The sequence below is a fragment of the Rhinoraja longicauda genome, chromosome 2 (genome assembly GCF_053455715.1).
Source record: "Rhinoraja longicauda isolate Sanriku21f chromosome 2, sRhiLon1.1, whole genome shotgun sequence".
Classification (NCBI taxonomy): Eukaryota; Metazoa; Chordata; class Chondrichthyes; order Rajiformes; family Arhynchobatidae; genus Rhinoraja; species Rhinoraja longicauda.
The window spans coordinates 10,373,179-10,387,631 of record NC_135954.1 but is presented as its reverse complement, the minus strand read 5'-3'; the positions used below and the strand labels follow the sequence as shown (position 1 = coordinate 10,387,631).

The 14,453-nt window shown below is 44.5% G+C and overlaps 1 protein-coding gene across 3 annotated transcripts in view; it reads right to left on the bottom strand.

Annotated features, from left to right (window-relative positions):
- The window catches only part of cdkal1 (CDK5 regulatory subunit associated protein 1-like 1), a 541,005-nt gene that overhangs the window by 147,520 nt on the left and 379,032 nt on the right, over positions 1–14,453 (bottom strand). For all 3 annotated transcript variants that reach the window (XM_078414892.1, XM_078414899.1, XM_078414884.1), the window contains exon 11: positions 3,008–3,188. In XM_078414892.1, the coding sequence (XP_078271018.1) occupies positions 3,008–3,188 (181 nt within the window). The remainder of the gene's footprint in view (positions 1–3,007; positions 3,189–14,453) is intronic.

Genomic DNA, 14,453 nt, shown 5'->3' with positions numbered 1-14,453 from the left:
TCTACAGGAACAAAAATCGACCCCCTCTTCAACGTTGCCAGTATAAACATTTATACTGGCAGTGTTCCTGATGCCATATATATATTTTTACTGCACCAAAACCATCTCCATATCTGGACATTTATTTCACATTATTAAACTGTCATTTTATCTGGAAAGAAATCCGTTACAGATCCCATAGGATGGCCGGATTAGGTTACTTGAGGGAACAGCTGGAATATAAATAGCAAAGAAAATGTTTTTGAATAATAGGTCATCACCTTCAACCATGTTGAAACTTATGGAATGCATATTCCCACAAACTGTTCTTTCATTCGCACACCCCCTTTTACATCTGCAATGCATTTACTGATTATGGATACCAGTCGTGAAGGAATCCAATTACGTAAAAAACACAGCAAACATCTTGAAATTCTCGCTCTGAATGTTAAAAGGGATAAGTTAAAGATACGACAAGTTTTAAAAGTATTTACAGACTCCATGTTCACAGATTTGTTTAGTTTAGAGATACAGTGCGGAAACAGGCCCTTCAGCCCACTGAGTCCGCGCCAACCATCGATCCCTACGCCTTAACAGTAACCTACACACGCCAGGACCGATTTACAATTATACCTACAAACCGTTACGTCTTTGGAGTGTGGGAGGAAACTGGAGATCTCAGAGAAAACCCACGCAGGTCACGAGGAGAACGTACAAACTCCGTACCGACACGGTACGGCGGCACTGTAGCGCAGTGGTAGAGTTGCTGCTTTACAGCGAATGCAGCGCCGGAGACTCAGGTTCGATCCTGACTACGGGTGCTGCACTGTAAGGAGTTTGTACGTTCTCCCCGTGACCTGCGTGGGTTTTCTCCGAGATCTTCGGTTTCCTCCCACACTCCAAAGACATACAGGTATGTAGGTTAATTGGCTGGGTAAATGTAAAAATTGTCCCTAGTGGGTGTAGGATAGTGTTAATGTACGGGGATCGCTGGGCGGCACGGACTTGGTGGGCCGAAAAGGCCTGTTTCCGGCTGTATATATATGATATGATATGATATGATGATATGACAGCACTCATAGTCAGGGTTGAAGCCGGGTCTCCGATGCTGTGAGGCAGCAACTCTAGCACTGTGCAGCCATGTCGACCACAGAACCATGACACACACACACACGCCTAAATAAGGGTTTGTCCAGTCATCCTCAGCTCTATGAATTCATAGTGCTGAGTTGTTATATGCCAAATAATAAATATTAATGTAACAAAATGTATTTATCAGATTAGACAGTAAAATAGTAGCAGGCACCAAATAATACTGCAAAAATGTCTGTCTGGGCAATAAATAGAATAACATTTTCTGTAGACTCGTGTTGTGACCGTGTGTATAAGCTGTACTATTTATAGCTTGCTGGTTAATTGGGGGAGGGGGAAAAGTATGTACAACATTCTTATGGTTGCACTTTTTTAAAATGTGGCTCCTGTTGGAAGCTTCAAACAGAGGGGTTATTGTGTGAAGAATGCAGAAATGAGTTTGTGACGATTTGCTACAGTGGAGTGTTCACTGCTCCTGTTCATTTGATTTGCCTTCAAATCAGGACTTGCAAAAATAATCCTGATTTTGTGAAGCGCAAGTGTTTCATCATTATCCTGCTTCTCATCGTTTACCTCGTCGGCCTTGATGGTTGAAAAAACCCGTGTGAAAAGCAGCTCGTGCTGTTAGCCGAAGCAGAAATCTGCTGCAGCAATATATGGGGCCAGTCAAGTATTTAATAATATTAGCTGAGCGTTCTGTAAAAGAAGCCGGAAAGGTGAAACAGATGTATGTTGCCATCATTTCCAGGTTCATGATTAGACCAGTTTACGCAATGCAGGCAATTAAGAAGACTTGAAAAATTGGGACTTTTGCTTCCTCACACCAACTTGACGTTTAATACACGTAACGTTTAAGAGACATTTGGACAGGTACACGGATAGGTTAGATTTAGACGGCTATCATATCATATCATATCATATATATACAGCCGGAAACAGGCCTTTTCGGCCCTCCAAGTCCGTGCCGCCCAGTGATCCCCGTACATTAACACTATCCTACACCCACTAGGGACAATTTTTACATTTACCCAGCCAATTAACCTACATACCTGTACGTCTTTGGAGTGTGGGAGGAAACCGAAGATCTCGGAGAAAACCCACGCAGGTCACGGGGAGAACGTACAAATTCCTTACAGTGCAGCACCCGTAGTCAGGATCGAACCTGAGTCTCCGGCGCTGCATTCGCTGTAAAGCAGCAACTCTACCGCTGCGCTACCGTGCCGCCCCTATGGGCCATGCGCGCGGGCAGGTGGGACTAGTATGGATTGGGGCATGTTGGATGGTGTGGGCAAGTTGGGCCGAAGGTCCTATTTCCACGCACACATAACAGAAATTGTAATCAACCTTTAGTTTAGTTTAGTTTAGTTTATAGATACAGCGCGGAAACAGGCGCTTAGGCCCACCAAGTCTGCACCGACCAGCAATCCCCACACATTAACACTGTCACACACTAGGGACAATTTACACTTACACCAAGCCAATTAACCTACAAACCTGTACGTCTTTGGAGTGTGGGAGTAAAGCGAAGATCTCAGAGAAAACCCACGCGGTCAAACTCTGTACAGACAAACACTCGTAGGCAGGATCGAACCCGGGTCTCTGGTGCTACAAGCACTGTAAGGCAGCAACTGTACCGCTGCTCAGTCTGTCCAACCTGTTCAAGCCAATCAACCTTAGACAATAGACAATAGACAATAGGTGTAGGAGGAGGCCATTCAGCCCTTCGAGCCAGCACCGCCATTCAATGTGATCATGGCTGATCATTCTCAATCAGTACCCCGTTCCTGCCTTCTCCCCATACCCCCTGACTCCGCTATCCTTAAGAGCTCTATCTAGCTCTTGATTGAGCTTTGTTAAAGATTTTTTTTGTATCAATGGCTTCACCCGTAACAGTTCCTAAAAACAAATTGAGAATTTGTCTGAATAAAGAACTCACCACTTGGGCAGGCACTTGTTCCATTTTGGCAGCAGGAGTTCCTGGGCGCGGGTAGAACTGATTGATGAATAGACTCGGAAATTTGTACTCCTGTACGAGTCGCAGAGTTTCTTTGAAATCCGCTTCAGTCTCCCCAGGAAAGCCACAGATAATATCTGTGGCAATTGTAATTCCTGGCGCCCTGCGTGAGAAGATGAATATTACATTTTAAATTGCCTGTTCTGCAAACTGCTAGGATATTTATTGTGCCAAGTGCGCTGTGTTACAAACGCAGAATTGGTTTTTTTCTCTGCAGGAACAAGATAAAAACATGAAATCAAACCATAACGTCAATATTCTCCTGTTGTTAGAATAATTCTTCACCCTGAAATTATTTGAACTAACATAAGAATAGATAGGAAAGGTTTAGAGGGATATTGGCCACGTGCAGGACAGTGGGCCAAGCATAGATGGCCAACAAGGGGAAGTTGGTCTGAAGAGCCTGTTTCCATACTGTATGGCTCTATTACTATAGAAGACAGAAGTTTGGAATCGCTATTTTCTACGGCTGTCTTCAATCTTTGAAAAAACGTGCCCTCCACAAACCGATGGAAGCAAAACCATGGTATTTGATGCATGTTTCTTTCACATCATCATCATTCCTCATTTTGCCTGCACATTGAACATTTAATCCTCTAAATCTAGGGGCGGCACCTGTGTGGCACAGGGGTAGAGTTGCTGCCTTCCAGTGCCAGAGACGCGAGTTCGATCCTGGCTACAGGTGCTTGTCCGTACGGAGTTTTCTACGTTCTCCCCGTGGCCTGTGTGGGTTTTCACCAGGATCTTCGGTTTCCCCCAACACTCCAAAGATGTACAGGTTTATAGGTTAATTGGCTTGGTATAATTGTAAATTGTCCCTCGTGTGTGTAGGATAGTGTTAATGCGCGTGGATCGCTGGTCGGCACGGACTCAGTGGGCCAAAGGGCCTCTTTCCGCGCTGTATCTCTAAACTCAACTAAACTAAACTCTATAAATACTAAGAGGTTACACTTTGGAAGGACCATAGTGTCATCTGCTTGTGAATTGCATCATTAATAGAGCTATGTCTATGGAGTGTGGGAGGACACCCGGAGAAAACCCACGTGGTCACAAGGAGAATGTACAAACTCCGTACTGACAGCACCCGTGGTCAGGATCGAACCCGGGTCTCTGGTGCTGTAAGGCAGCAACTCTACCGCCGCCCCACTCTCGGGTGTGAATTATCAGCAGTCGGTCAGGTTCTAACTTTGTTTCCCAGCAGCCCACTCAGTCTGGGTACATCTGTGTTGAGCTACGATGCAATCCTCACGATTCCTCAGAACTCCTCACATTTCCCAGTTCTTAAGCCTGGAAGTCTGCCTTCTGAGTCCAAGCCAGGTTAAATTGCGGGAAGTACAAATAACCCCAGTGAAACCGATGGAAAGAAAGAAGCAGCTGCCAGCAAAACACTGAGTAGATGTTTCATTTAATTCAGCCGGTTTTATATATATTAAATACACTTGCATTGAACTGCAGAAACCAGGAACTGCAGATGCTGGTTTACCAAAAAAGGTACAAAGTGCCGGAGTAACTTTAGTGAACCTGGAACGATGAAGGGATGAGTACTTTGTGTAACTTTATCAGCGCCTTTGTGGCGACTCTTTTGTATATTTTGTACGCAAAAACAAGGTATTTCACTGTAGGTACCAGTGACAATAAAGTATCATCATTATCATCACCAACTCAACGGGTCAGGCAGCATCCCTGGAGAACATGGGTAGGTGACGTTTTGGGTCTTCAGTCTGAAGAAGAGTCTCGATCCAAAACGTCACTCATCCATGTTCTCCAGGGATGCTGACTGATCCGCTGAGTTACTCCAGCACTTTGTGTTGGACTTAACTCCTCCTGCATGCCTATTGACTAACATGTTGATGATTATTCATTTAATGATTTTAATGTTTTTTAAATGATTGCTTTTATTTTCTAATGCAAGCCTAAATAGTTTCTGGAGAGATCCACAAGCATTCCATTTCAATGATAACGACAATTTAAAAAAAATTAAAGTCTTGAAATGAAATGTAACCTAAACATTATAAATAGACATTTACTTTAGACTTTAAGGATACAGTGTGGAAACATGCCCTTTGGCCCACCGAGTCCGTGCCGACCGGTGATCACCCCGCACACTGACACTACCCTACAAACATAGAAACATAGAAAATAGGTGCAGGAGTAGGCCATTCGGCCCTTCGAGCCTGCACCGCCATTCAATATGATCATGGCTGATCATCCAACTCAGTATCCTGTACCTGCCTTCTCTCCATACCCCCTGATCCCTTTAGCCACAAGGGCCACATCTAACTCCCTCTTAAATATAGCCAATGAACTGGCCTCAACTATCACGGACAATTTACAGTTTTTACTGAAGCCAATTAACTCACAAACTCGTACGTCTTTGGAGAGTGCGAGGAAACTAGAGCATCCGGGAGGAAACCCATGCAGTCACAGGGAGAACGTACAAACTCCGTACAGACAGCACCAGTGGTCAGGATCGAACCCGGGTCTCTGGCGCTGTAAGGCAGCAATACTACCGCTGCGCCACTGTGCCGCCATGCAGTTGTAGGTTTTTTTTGGGGGGAATAGTAACCGTGTTATTTAAATGGTGTGAGACTGTGCAAATGTACAGAGGAATCTGGACGCCCAGGTATAACTGTAGAATGCAGCCTTTGGGTAATGCGTAAATAGGACTTCATGCGAATAGGTGACTATGAGTATTCAAGGAGTGTTATGGATGATCTCATTTGCTGGGAGGATGATGAGGGGGAGTCAGGAGGACACTGGAGCAGACAATAGACAATAGTTGCAGGAGGAGGCCATTCGGCCCTTCGAGCCAGCACCGCCATTCAATGTGATCATGGCTGATCATTCTCAATCAGTACCCCGTTCCTGCCTTCTCTCCATACCCCCTGACTCCGCTGTCCTTAAGAGCTCTATCTAGCTCTCTCTTGAATGCATTCAGAGAATTGGCCTCCACTGCCTTCTGAGGCAGAGAATTCCACAGATTCACAACTCTCTGACTGAAAAGGTTTTTCCTCATCTCAGTTCTAAGGCCTACCCCTTATTCTTAAACTGTGGCCCCTTGTTCTGGACTCCTCCAACATTGGGAACATGGTTCCTGCCTCTAACGTGTTCAACTCCTTAATAATCTTATACGTTTCGATAAGATCTCCTCTCGTCCTTCTAAATTCGTCTAAAGATAACAAAGTCAAGTCTAAAGATAACAAAGTTATGGATGAGGGTTCTGGCAGCAGAAGTTCTGAGGCAGTCGGGGACGAGCTGTCTGTCCGTGGGCGTGGGGAAGAGAGTGGAAGTTTTGTTGCCTCCATCACAGTGAGGGGGTGTTTGGAGTCACTGTGATGGACGTTTGTGTTGGGGTTATGTGTCTTGTGTTCTTTTTTTCTATGACTGCTATGTAGTTTCGTTCGGTACTTCGGTGCCGAACGACAAATAAAGCTCTGTTATACCTGTTATGTTGGGATGGATATAGAAGGTTTTAATGATAATGACCATGGGGCCAAAGCGCAGGTTGGGGTCTAACGTAACACCAGTTTTTCAACAGTATCGTTTGGACAGTTACGAAGGCTGTGATAGAGTAGGTGGCTAACAATCAGAGCTCACATTTGAGATTGCAAAGCAAGCATTACAGTACGATGCTGCGCATTGCACTCTACATTTGAGATTTATAGTTCCTTTGAAGTTAACGAATCCACTTTTCAGAGGCAAAACACAATGCTGCCGTGCTCAGTTTTTAGTACATGACAAAAAGCATGCTTTCACTGCAAGGAGTTAAAAAATTTTTTTTTTTAGTTTAAACTAAAGAGACACAGCGAGGAAACAGGCCCTGTGGCCCACCGAGTCCGTGCCGACCAGCGATCACCCCGCACACTGGCACTATCCTGCACACGGAGGACAATTTACAATCTTTACCGAAGCCAATGAACCTACAAACTCGTACGTCTTTGGAGCGTGGGAGGAAACTAGAGCACCCGGAAGAAACCCATGCGGTCACAAGAGGAACGTACAAACAGCACCCGTAGTCAGGATCGAACCCGAGTCCCTAGCGCTGGAAGGCAGCAACTCTACCGCTATGCCACCTTGCCTCCCATATATAATGAAAGGAAATCTCCACTCTTCCAGTTTTGAATGTCTGACAAATACTGAGATAGTAGACGAGTCAAGAGATGTACAGGCGTGATTGACCCAGGTGTGATTAGCAATGTAAGTCATAAATGATTACTTTTGTTTGAAAACACTAGAGTGAGAGAAAGCAAATACAATAGGGCATAGCTTTACGGTCAAATGCTGGAGGCCATATTATAAAGGTGAGAGAGGCAAAGTTTAAAGGAAATGTGCGGGTCAAGTTTTTAAACACAGAGGGTAGTGAGTAACTGGAACGCACTACCAAGGGTGGTGGTTGAAGCAGATACGTTAATGGCATTTAAAAGACTATTAGATAGCCAGGGAATGGAGGGATATGGGTTATGAGCGAGTAGATAGGTGATGGCCCTCGCACCATGCTCGCACAGACACTGTGGGTTGAAGGACCTGTTCTTATCGAAGATAGACACAAAGTGCTGGAGTACCTCAGCGGGAAAGGCAGATAAGAAGGAAAGGGTGACATTTCGGATCAAGACCCTTCTTCAGACTTATTTCAGCTGTTCCTCATTTCAGTATAGTTTATTGTCACGTGTACCGAGGTACAGTGACAGGCGTTTATTGCATGTTAACCAGTCAGCAGAAAGACAATACGTGATTACAATTGAAGCATTCACAGTGTACAGATACATAGATACTTAGAAAATAGGTGCCGGAGTAAGCCATTCGGCCCTTCGAGCCAGCACTACCTTTCAATATGATCATGGTTGATCATCTAAAATCAGTACCCCGTTCCTGCTTTCTCCTCATATCCCTTGATTCCATTAGTCCTAAGAGCTGTATCTAACTCTCTCTTGAATACATCCAGTGAATTGGCCTCCACTGCCTTCTGTGGCAGAGAATTCCACAGATTCACAACTCTCTGGGTGAAAAGGTTTTGCCTCATCTCAGTCCTAAATGGCCTACCCCTTATTCTTAAACTGTGACCCCTGGTTCTGGACTCCCCCAACATCGGGAACATTTTCCTGCATCTAGCCTGTCCAATCCCTAAAGAATTTTATATGTTTCTATAAAATCCCCTCTCATCCTTCTAAATTCCAGTGAATGTAAGCCCAGTCGAAAAGGGAATAACATATAGACCAAGGTAAAGCCAGTAAAGTCTGATCAAGGATAGCCCGCGGGTCACCAAAGAGGTAGATAGTCTCTTATGCTGTACTGTTCTATTTTAAACATCTACAGGGCACCCAGTGACTGAATGTTACCTCCTTCTTCAGTCAATAGACAATAGACAATAGACAATAGGTGCAGGAGTAGGCCATTCAGCCCTTCGAGCCAGCACCGCCATTCAATGCGATCATGGCTGATCACTATCAATCAGTACCCCGTTCCTGCCTTCTCCCCATACCCCCTCACTCCGCTATCCTTAAGAGCTCTATCCAGCTCTCTCTTGAAAGCATCCAACGAACTGGCCTCCACTGCCTTCTGAGGCAGAGAATTCCACACCTTCACCACCCTCTGACTGAAAAAGTTCTTCCTCATCTCCGTTCTAAATGGCCTACCCCTTATTCTCAAACTGTGGCCCCTTGTTCTGGACTCCCCCAACATTGGGAACATGTTATCTGCCTCTAATGTGTCCAATCCCCTAATTATCTTATATGTTTCAATAAGATCCCCCCTCATCCTTCTAAATTCCAGTGTATACAAGCCCAATCGCTCCAGCCTTTCAACATACGACAGTCCCGCCATTCCGGGAATTAATCTAGTGAACCTACGCTGCACGCCCTCCATAGCAAGAATATCCTTCCTCAAATTTGGAGACCAAAACTGCACACAGTACTCCAGGTGCGGTCTCACCAGGGCCCGGTACAACTGTAGAAGGACCTCTTTGCTCCTATACTCAACTCCTCTTGTTACGAAGGCCAACATTCCATTGGCTTTCTTCACTGCCTGCTGAACCTGCATGCTTCCTTTCATTGACTGATGCACTAGGACACCCAGATCTCGTTGAACTCCCCCTCCTCCTAACTTGACACCATTCAGATAATAATCTGCCTTTCTATTCTTACTTCCAAAGTGAATAACCTCACACTTATCTACATTAAACTGCATCTGCCATGTATCCGCCCACTCACACAACCTGTCCAGGTCACCCTGCAGCCTTATTGCATCTTCCTCACAATTCACACTACCCCCCAACTTAGTATCATCTGCAAATTTGCTAATGGTACTTTTAATCCCTCCGTCTAAGTCATTAATGTATATCGTAAATAGCTGGGGTCCCAGCACCGAACCTTGCGGTACCCCACTGGTCACTACCTGCCATTCCGAAAGGGACCCATTTATCCCCACTCTTTGCTTTCTGTCTGTTAACCAATTTTCTATCCATGTCAGTACCCTACCCCCAATACCATGTGCCCTAATTTTGCCCACTAATCTCCTATGTGGGACCTTGTCGAAGGCTTTCTGAAAGTCGAGGTACACCACATCCACTGACTCTCCCTTGTCAATTTTCCTAGTTACATCCTCAAAAAATTCCAGTAGATTTGTCAAGCATGATTTCCCCTTCGTAAATCCATGCTGACTCGGAACGATCCCGTTACTGCTATCCAAATGCTCAGCAATTTCGTCTTTTATAATTGACTCCAGCATTTTCCCCACCACTGATGTCAGACTAACTGGTCTATAATTACCCGTTTTCTCTCTCCCTCCTTTCTTAAAAAGTGGGATAACATTTGCTATCCTCCAATCCACAGGAACTGATCCTGAATCTATAGAACATTGAAAAATGATCTCCAATGCTTCCACTATTTCTAGAGCCACCTCCTTAAGTACTCTGGGATGCAGACCATCAGGCCCTGGGGATTTATCAGCCTTCAGTCCCATCAGTCTACCCAAAACCATTTCCTGCCTAATGTGGATTTCCTTCAGTTCCTCCATCACCCTAGGTTCTCCAGCCCCTAGAACATTTGGGAGATTGTGTGTATCTTCCTCAGTGAAGACAGATCCAAAGTAACGGTTTAACTCGTCTGCCATTTCTTTGTTCCCCATAATAAATTCCCCTGCTTCTGTCTTCAAGGGACCCACATTTGCCTTGACTATTTTTTTCCTCTTCACGTACCTAAAAAAACTTTTGCTATCCTCCTTTATATTATTGGCTAGTTTACCCTCGTACCTCATCTTTTCTCCTCGTATTGCCTTTTTAGTTAACTTTTGTTGCTCTTTAAAAGAGTCCCAATCCTCTGTCTTCCCACTCTTCTTTGCTATGTTATACTTCCTCTCCTTAATTTTTATGCTGTCCCTGACTTCCCTTGTCAGCCACAGGTGTCTCTTACTCCCCTTAGAGTCTTTCCACCTCTTTGGAATAAATTGATCCTGCAACCTCTGCATTATTCCCAGGAATACCTGCCATTGCTGTTCTACCGTCTTCCCTGCTAGGGCCTCCTTCCAATCAATTTTGGCCAGCTCCCGCCTCATGCCTCTGTAATCCCCTTTGCTATACTGTAATACCGACACTTCCGATTTTCCCTTCTGCCTTTCCATTTGCAGAGTAAAACTTATCATGTTGTGATCACTGCCTCCTAATGGCTCTTTTACCTCTAGTCCCCTTATCAGATCAGGATCATTACACAACACTAAATCCAGAATTGCCTTCTCCCTGGTAGGCTCCAGTACAAGCTGTTCTAAGAATCCATCTCGAAGGCACTCTACAAACTCTCTTTCCTGGGGTCCATTTCCAACCTGATTTTCCCAGTCTACCTGCATGTTGAAATCTCCCATAACCACCGTAGCATTACATTTTTGACACGCCAATTTTATCTCCTGATTTAACTTGCACCCTAAGTCGAGGCTACTGTTTGGGGGCCTATAGATAACTCCCATTAGGGTCTTTTTACCCTTACAATTTCTCATTTCTATCCATACTGATTCAACATCTCCTGATTCTATGTCACCCCTTGCAAGGGAATGAATATCATTCCTTACCATCAGAGCAACCCCACCCCCTCTGCCCACCTGTCTGTCTTTTCTATACGTTGTGTACCCCTGAATATTCAGTTCCCAGCCCTGGTCCTCTTGTAGCCATGTCTCAGTGATCCCTACAACATCATACTTGCCCATGACTAACTGAGCCTCAAGCTCATCCACTTTATTTTTTATACTACGCGCATTTAAGTACAACACTTTAACTTCTGTATTTACCTCCCCTCTCACATCGTTCACAATTGGCCCTGCCCTTAATTTCTTTTCCGCTCTAGAACTTCTGTTCCCATTCTTCCGAAAGTCTTTTGCAATATCTCCTGTATTCCCTTTTACCTCATCTTCATATTCACAATTTGTGAACCCCTCCCCCCCACTACTTAGTTTAAAGCCACAGGTGTCACACTAGCAAACCTGCCTGCCAGAATGTTTGTCCCCCTGCTGTTAAGATGCAACCCGTCCCTTTTGTACAAGTCACCCCTAGCCCAGAAGAGATCCCAGTGGTCCAGAAATCTAAATCCCTGCTCTCTGCACCAGTCCCTCAGCCATAAATTCATACCCTCTATCTCTCTGTTCCTGGCCTCACCAGCACGAGGTACCGGTAGCAGTCCAGAGATAACTACCTTCGACGTCCTACTTCTCAGCGTTTTTCCCAACTCTCTAAACTCCCGCTGTAGCACCTCCTTCCTCTTCCGCCCGACGTCATTCGTGCCCACGTGCACAACGACTTCAGGTTGATCGCCTTCCCTCGCTAGGAACGTCACTTAGAGCACGTCTCCTTGTTATTAATATCATGTTCTTGTGTGATATCATAGTATCATAGTATCTCAATATCATAGTATCAAGGGATATGGGGAGAAAGCAGGAACGGAGTACTGATTTTGGATGATGAGCCATGATCATGTTCAATGGCGGTGCTGGCTCGAAAGGCCGAATGGCCTACTCCTGCACGTATTTTCTAGCTTTCTAGGTCTCTCTTTGTGGAACCTTTTCACTTAAGTTAGTTACCTTGTTTCCTGCATAAGAGTCTGCATTTTTTTAAAAATGAACAAATCCTTTAATTATTGCATAAACAAGCCATCTGATCTAACCAGTTGATTCTGGGGCTAATCCTGCACATGACCAGTTTATTCAATAAATAAGGGCTTAATTATTTACAAGTGATGGATTTAGTGGTTGAACTGAATTTAGTATACACTGTCCCTCATGATGAATCTGTTTCTAATATATATTGTTTTGCATTGGATTCTGCAAATCGTGCATGGATTTAGCAAAGGTAATCAGCACTGCCTTATATCCATTCATAATGTGTCTCTCACTACACGTGAAAATGCCACTGGAATTTGAGAGAGACATAGAGCGAGACAGAGAGAGTACGAGACAGAGAGACAGCGACAGGGAGAGAGAGAGAGAGGGAGAGAGAAAGAGAGAGAGGGAGAGAGAGGGGGAGAAAGAGAAGGAGAGGGAGAGAGGGGGAGAGGGGGAGAGGGAGAGAGGGAGAGAGGGATAGAGGGAGAGAGGGAGAGAGGGAGAGAGGGAGAGAGGGAGAGAGGGAGAGAGGGAGAGAGGGAGTTAAAAGAAAAAATGCTTTCTGTGTGAAGTCATTATTAAGCACTTTGGTTTCTAGTTAAATTGAACTTAAAGAAAAATAATTTAATAACTCATTAACGAAGATTTGTAGATTGGCTATTGTCACCAAAATCTTCCATAAAGTAATACCTTGGAAATTAAGTTAATGTTTATCGCAGACCGGTTACGAAGGACAATTAAAAGTACGGGTTAATAATTACTATTTAAGGGGACTAATTTTCAACAGACTAATTTAATTGATGGTTACAGACACCTTTGTGTGAAATGCATGGCTCCAGTAAAACACCTATAACTGCTGCTGTCTGATTCTTCCCTTCACAGACCACAGGGTTTACCAATAGCACAGGTCAACAATTAAACAAATCTTCCAAGCACTTATGAATCACTATCAAATCATGTGATGGATTTACCTATTACACGATTGATTAATGGAGGAAGATTGTCTGAAAAAGGGACTCGACCCGAAACGTCACCCATTCCCTATCTCCAGAGATGCTGCCTGTCCCCGCTGAGTTACTCCAGCTTTTTGTGTCTAGCTACAATTAAAAGATTCCTATTTAATAGGGAGTGTAAAATACACACATTGTGGTTTTTCTTTCCTTGACGCCTTGGATAAATCTGTGCTACCGTCGGAATAAATGCTGCGATTGTGTGGACACATAAACGGAGGATTTCCTGATCCACGTTTGGATCCAAAAGAGACGGGTAGCTTTGAAATATAGGATTTTGTTGGCATTTTTTCAAAGAACACAATGATTTTGCTCAATATCAGCAAAAGTGGAAAATTTCAGTTCTCCGATAGAAAGCTTGGGTCACATAAAATAAAATAGTGAATTGCAACAAAAAAAAGCAGCACTTTAGTGAAAGGACACAAAGTGCTGGAGTAACTCAGCAGGTCAGGCAGCGTCCCCAGAGAACATGGATATGTGATGTTTTGGGTTGAGATCCTTCCTCAGACTGATGTTGGGGGTGGGGTTTTAGAGAAGGAAGCTGGAAAAGGGCAGAGGCAGGACAAAGTGTGGCAGGTAATCGGATGATACAAGCGAGGGTTTTTGGTCTGACGGGCATATGGTTGGGACAAAGGCCAGAGATAAGAACATTAGGTGCAAAACAGGTTTCAAGAGTTGCAGATTGTGAAGTCTGGAGGAGGAAAATAGCGGGGGAGGTGGGGCGGCGGGGATTGAGGGGAGAAATAGATGGGAGTCCAGGTGTGGCACAAGGGAGGGAAGGGTGGAAGAGAGGGATGGTATGGAGGAGAAACATAGATAACAGGTGCAAGAGTAGCATGGATAGGCCATAGGCCAGCACTGCCATTCAATATGATCATGGCTCATCATCCAAAATCAGTACCCCGTTCCTGCTTTCTCCCCATATCCCTTGATTCCGTTAGCCCTAAGAGCTATAATCTAACTCTCTCTTGAATACATCCAGTGAATTGGCCTCCACTGCCTTCGGTGGCAGAGAATTCCACAGATTCACAACTCTCAGGGTGAAATAGTTTTTCTTCATCTCAGTCCTAAATGGCTTACCCCTAATTCTTAAAAAGTGACCCCTGGTTCTGGACTCCCCCAACATCGGGAACATTTTTCCTGCATCTAGCCTGTCCAATCCCTTTAGATATATTTCTATATGATCCCCTCTCATCCTTCTAAATCCCAGTGAATATAAGGGAGAAAAGGAAAGAGAGGGGTGTGGGTTATTTACCCAGATGCCTCTTTTCTCCCCCATA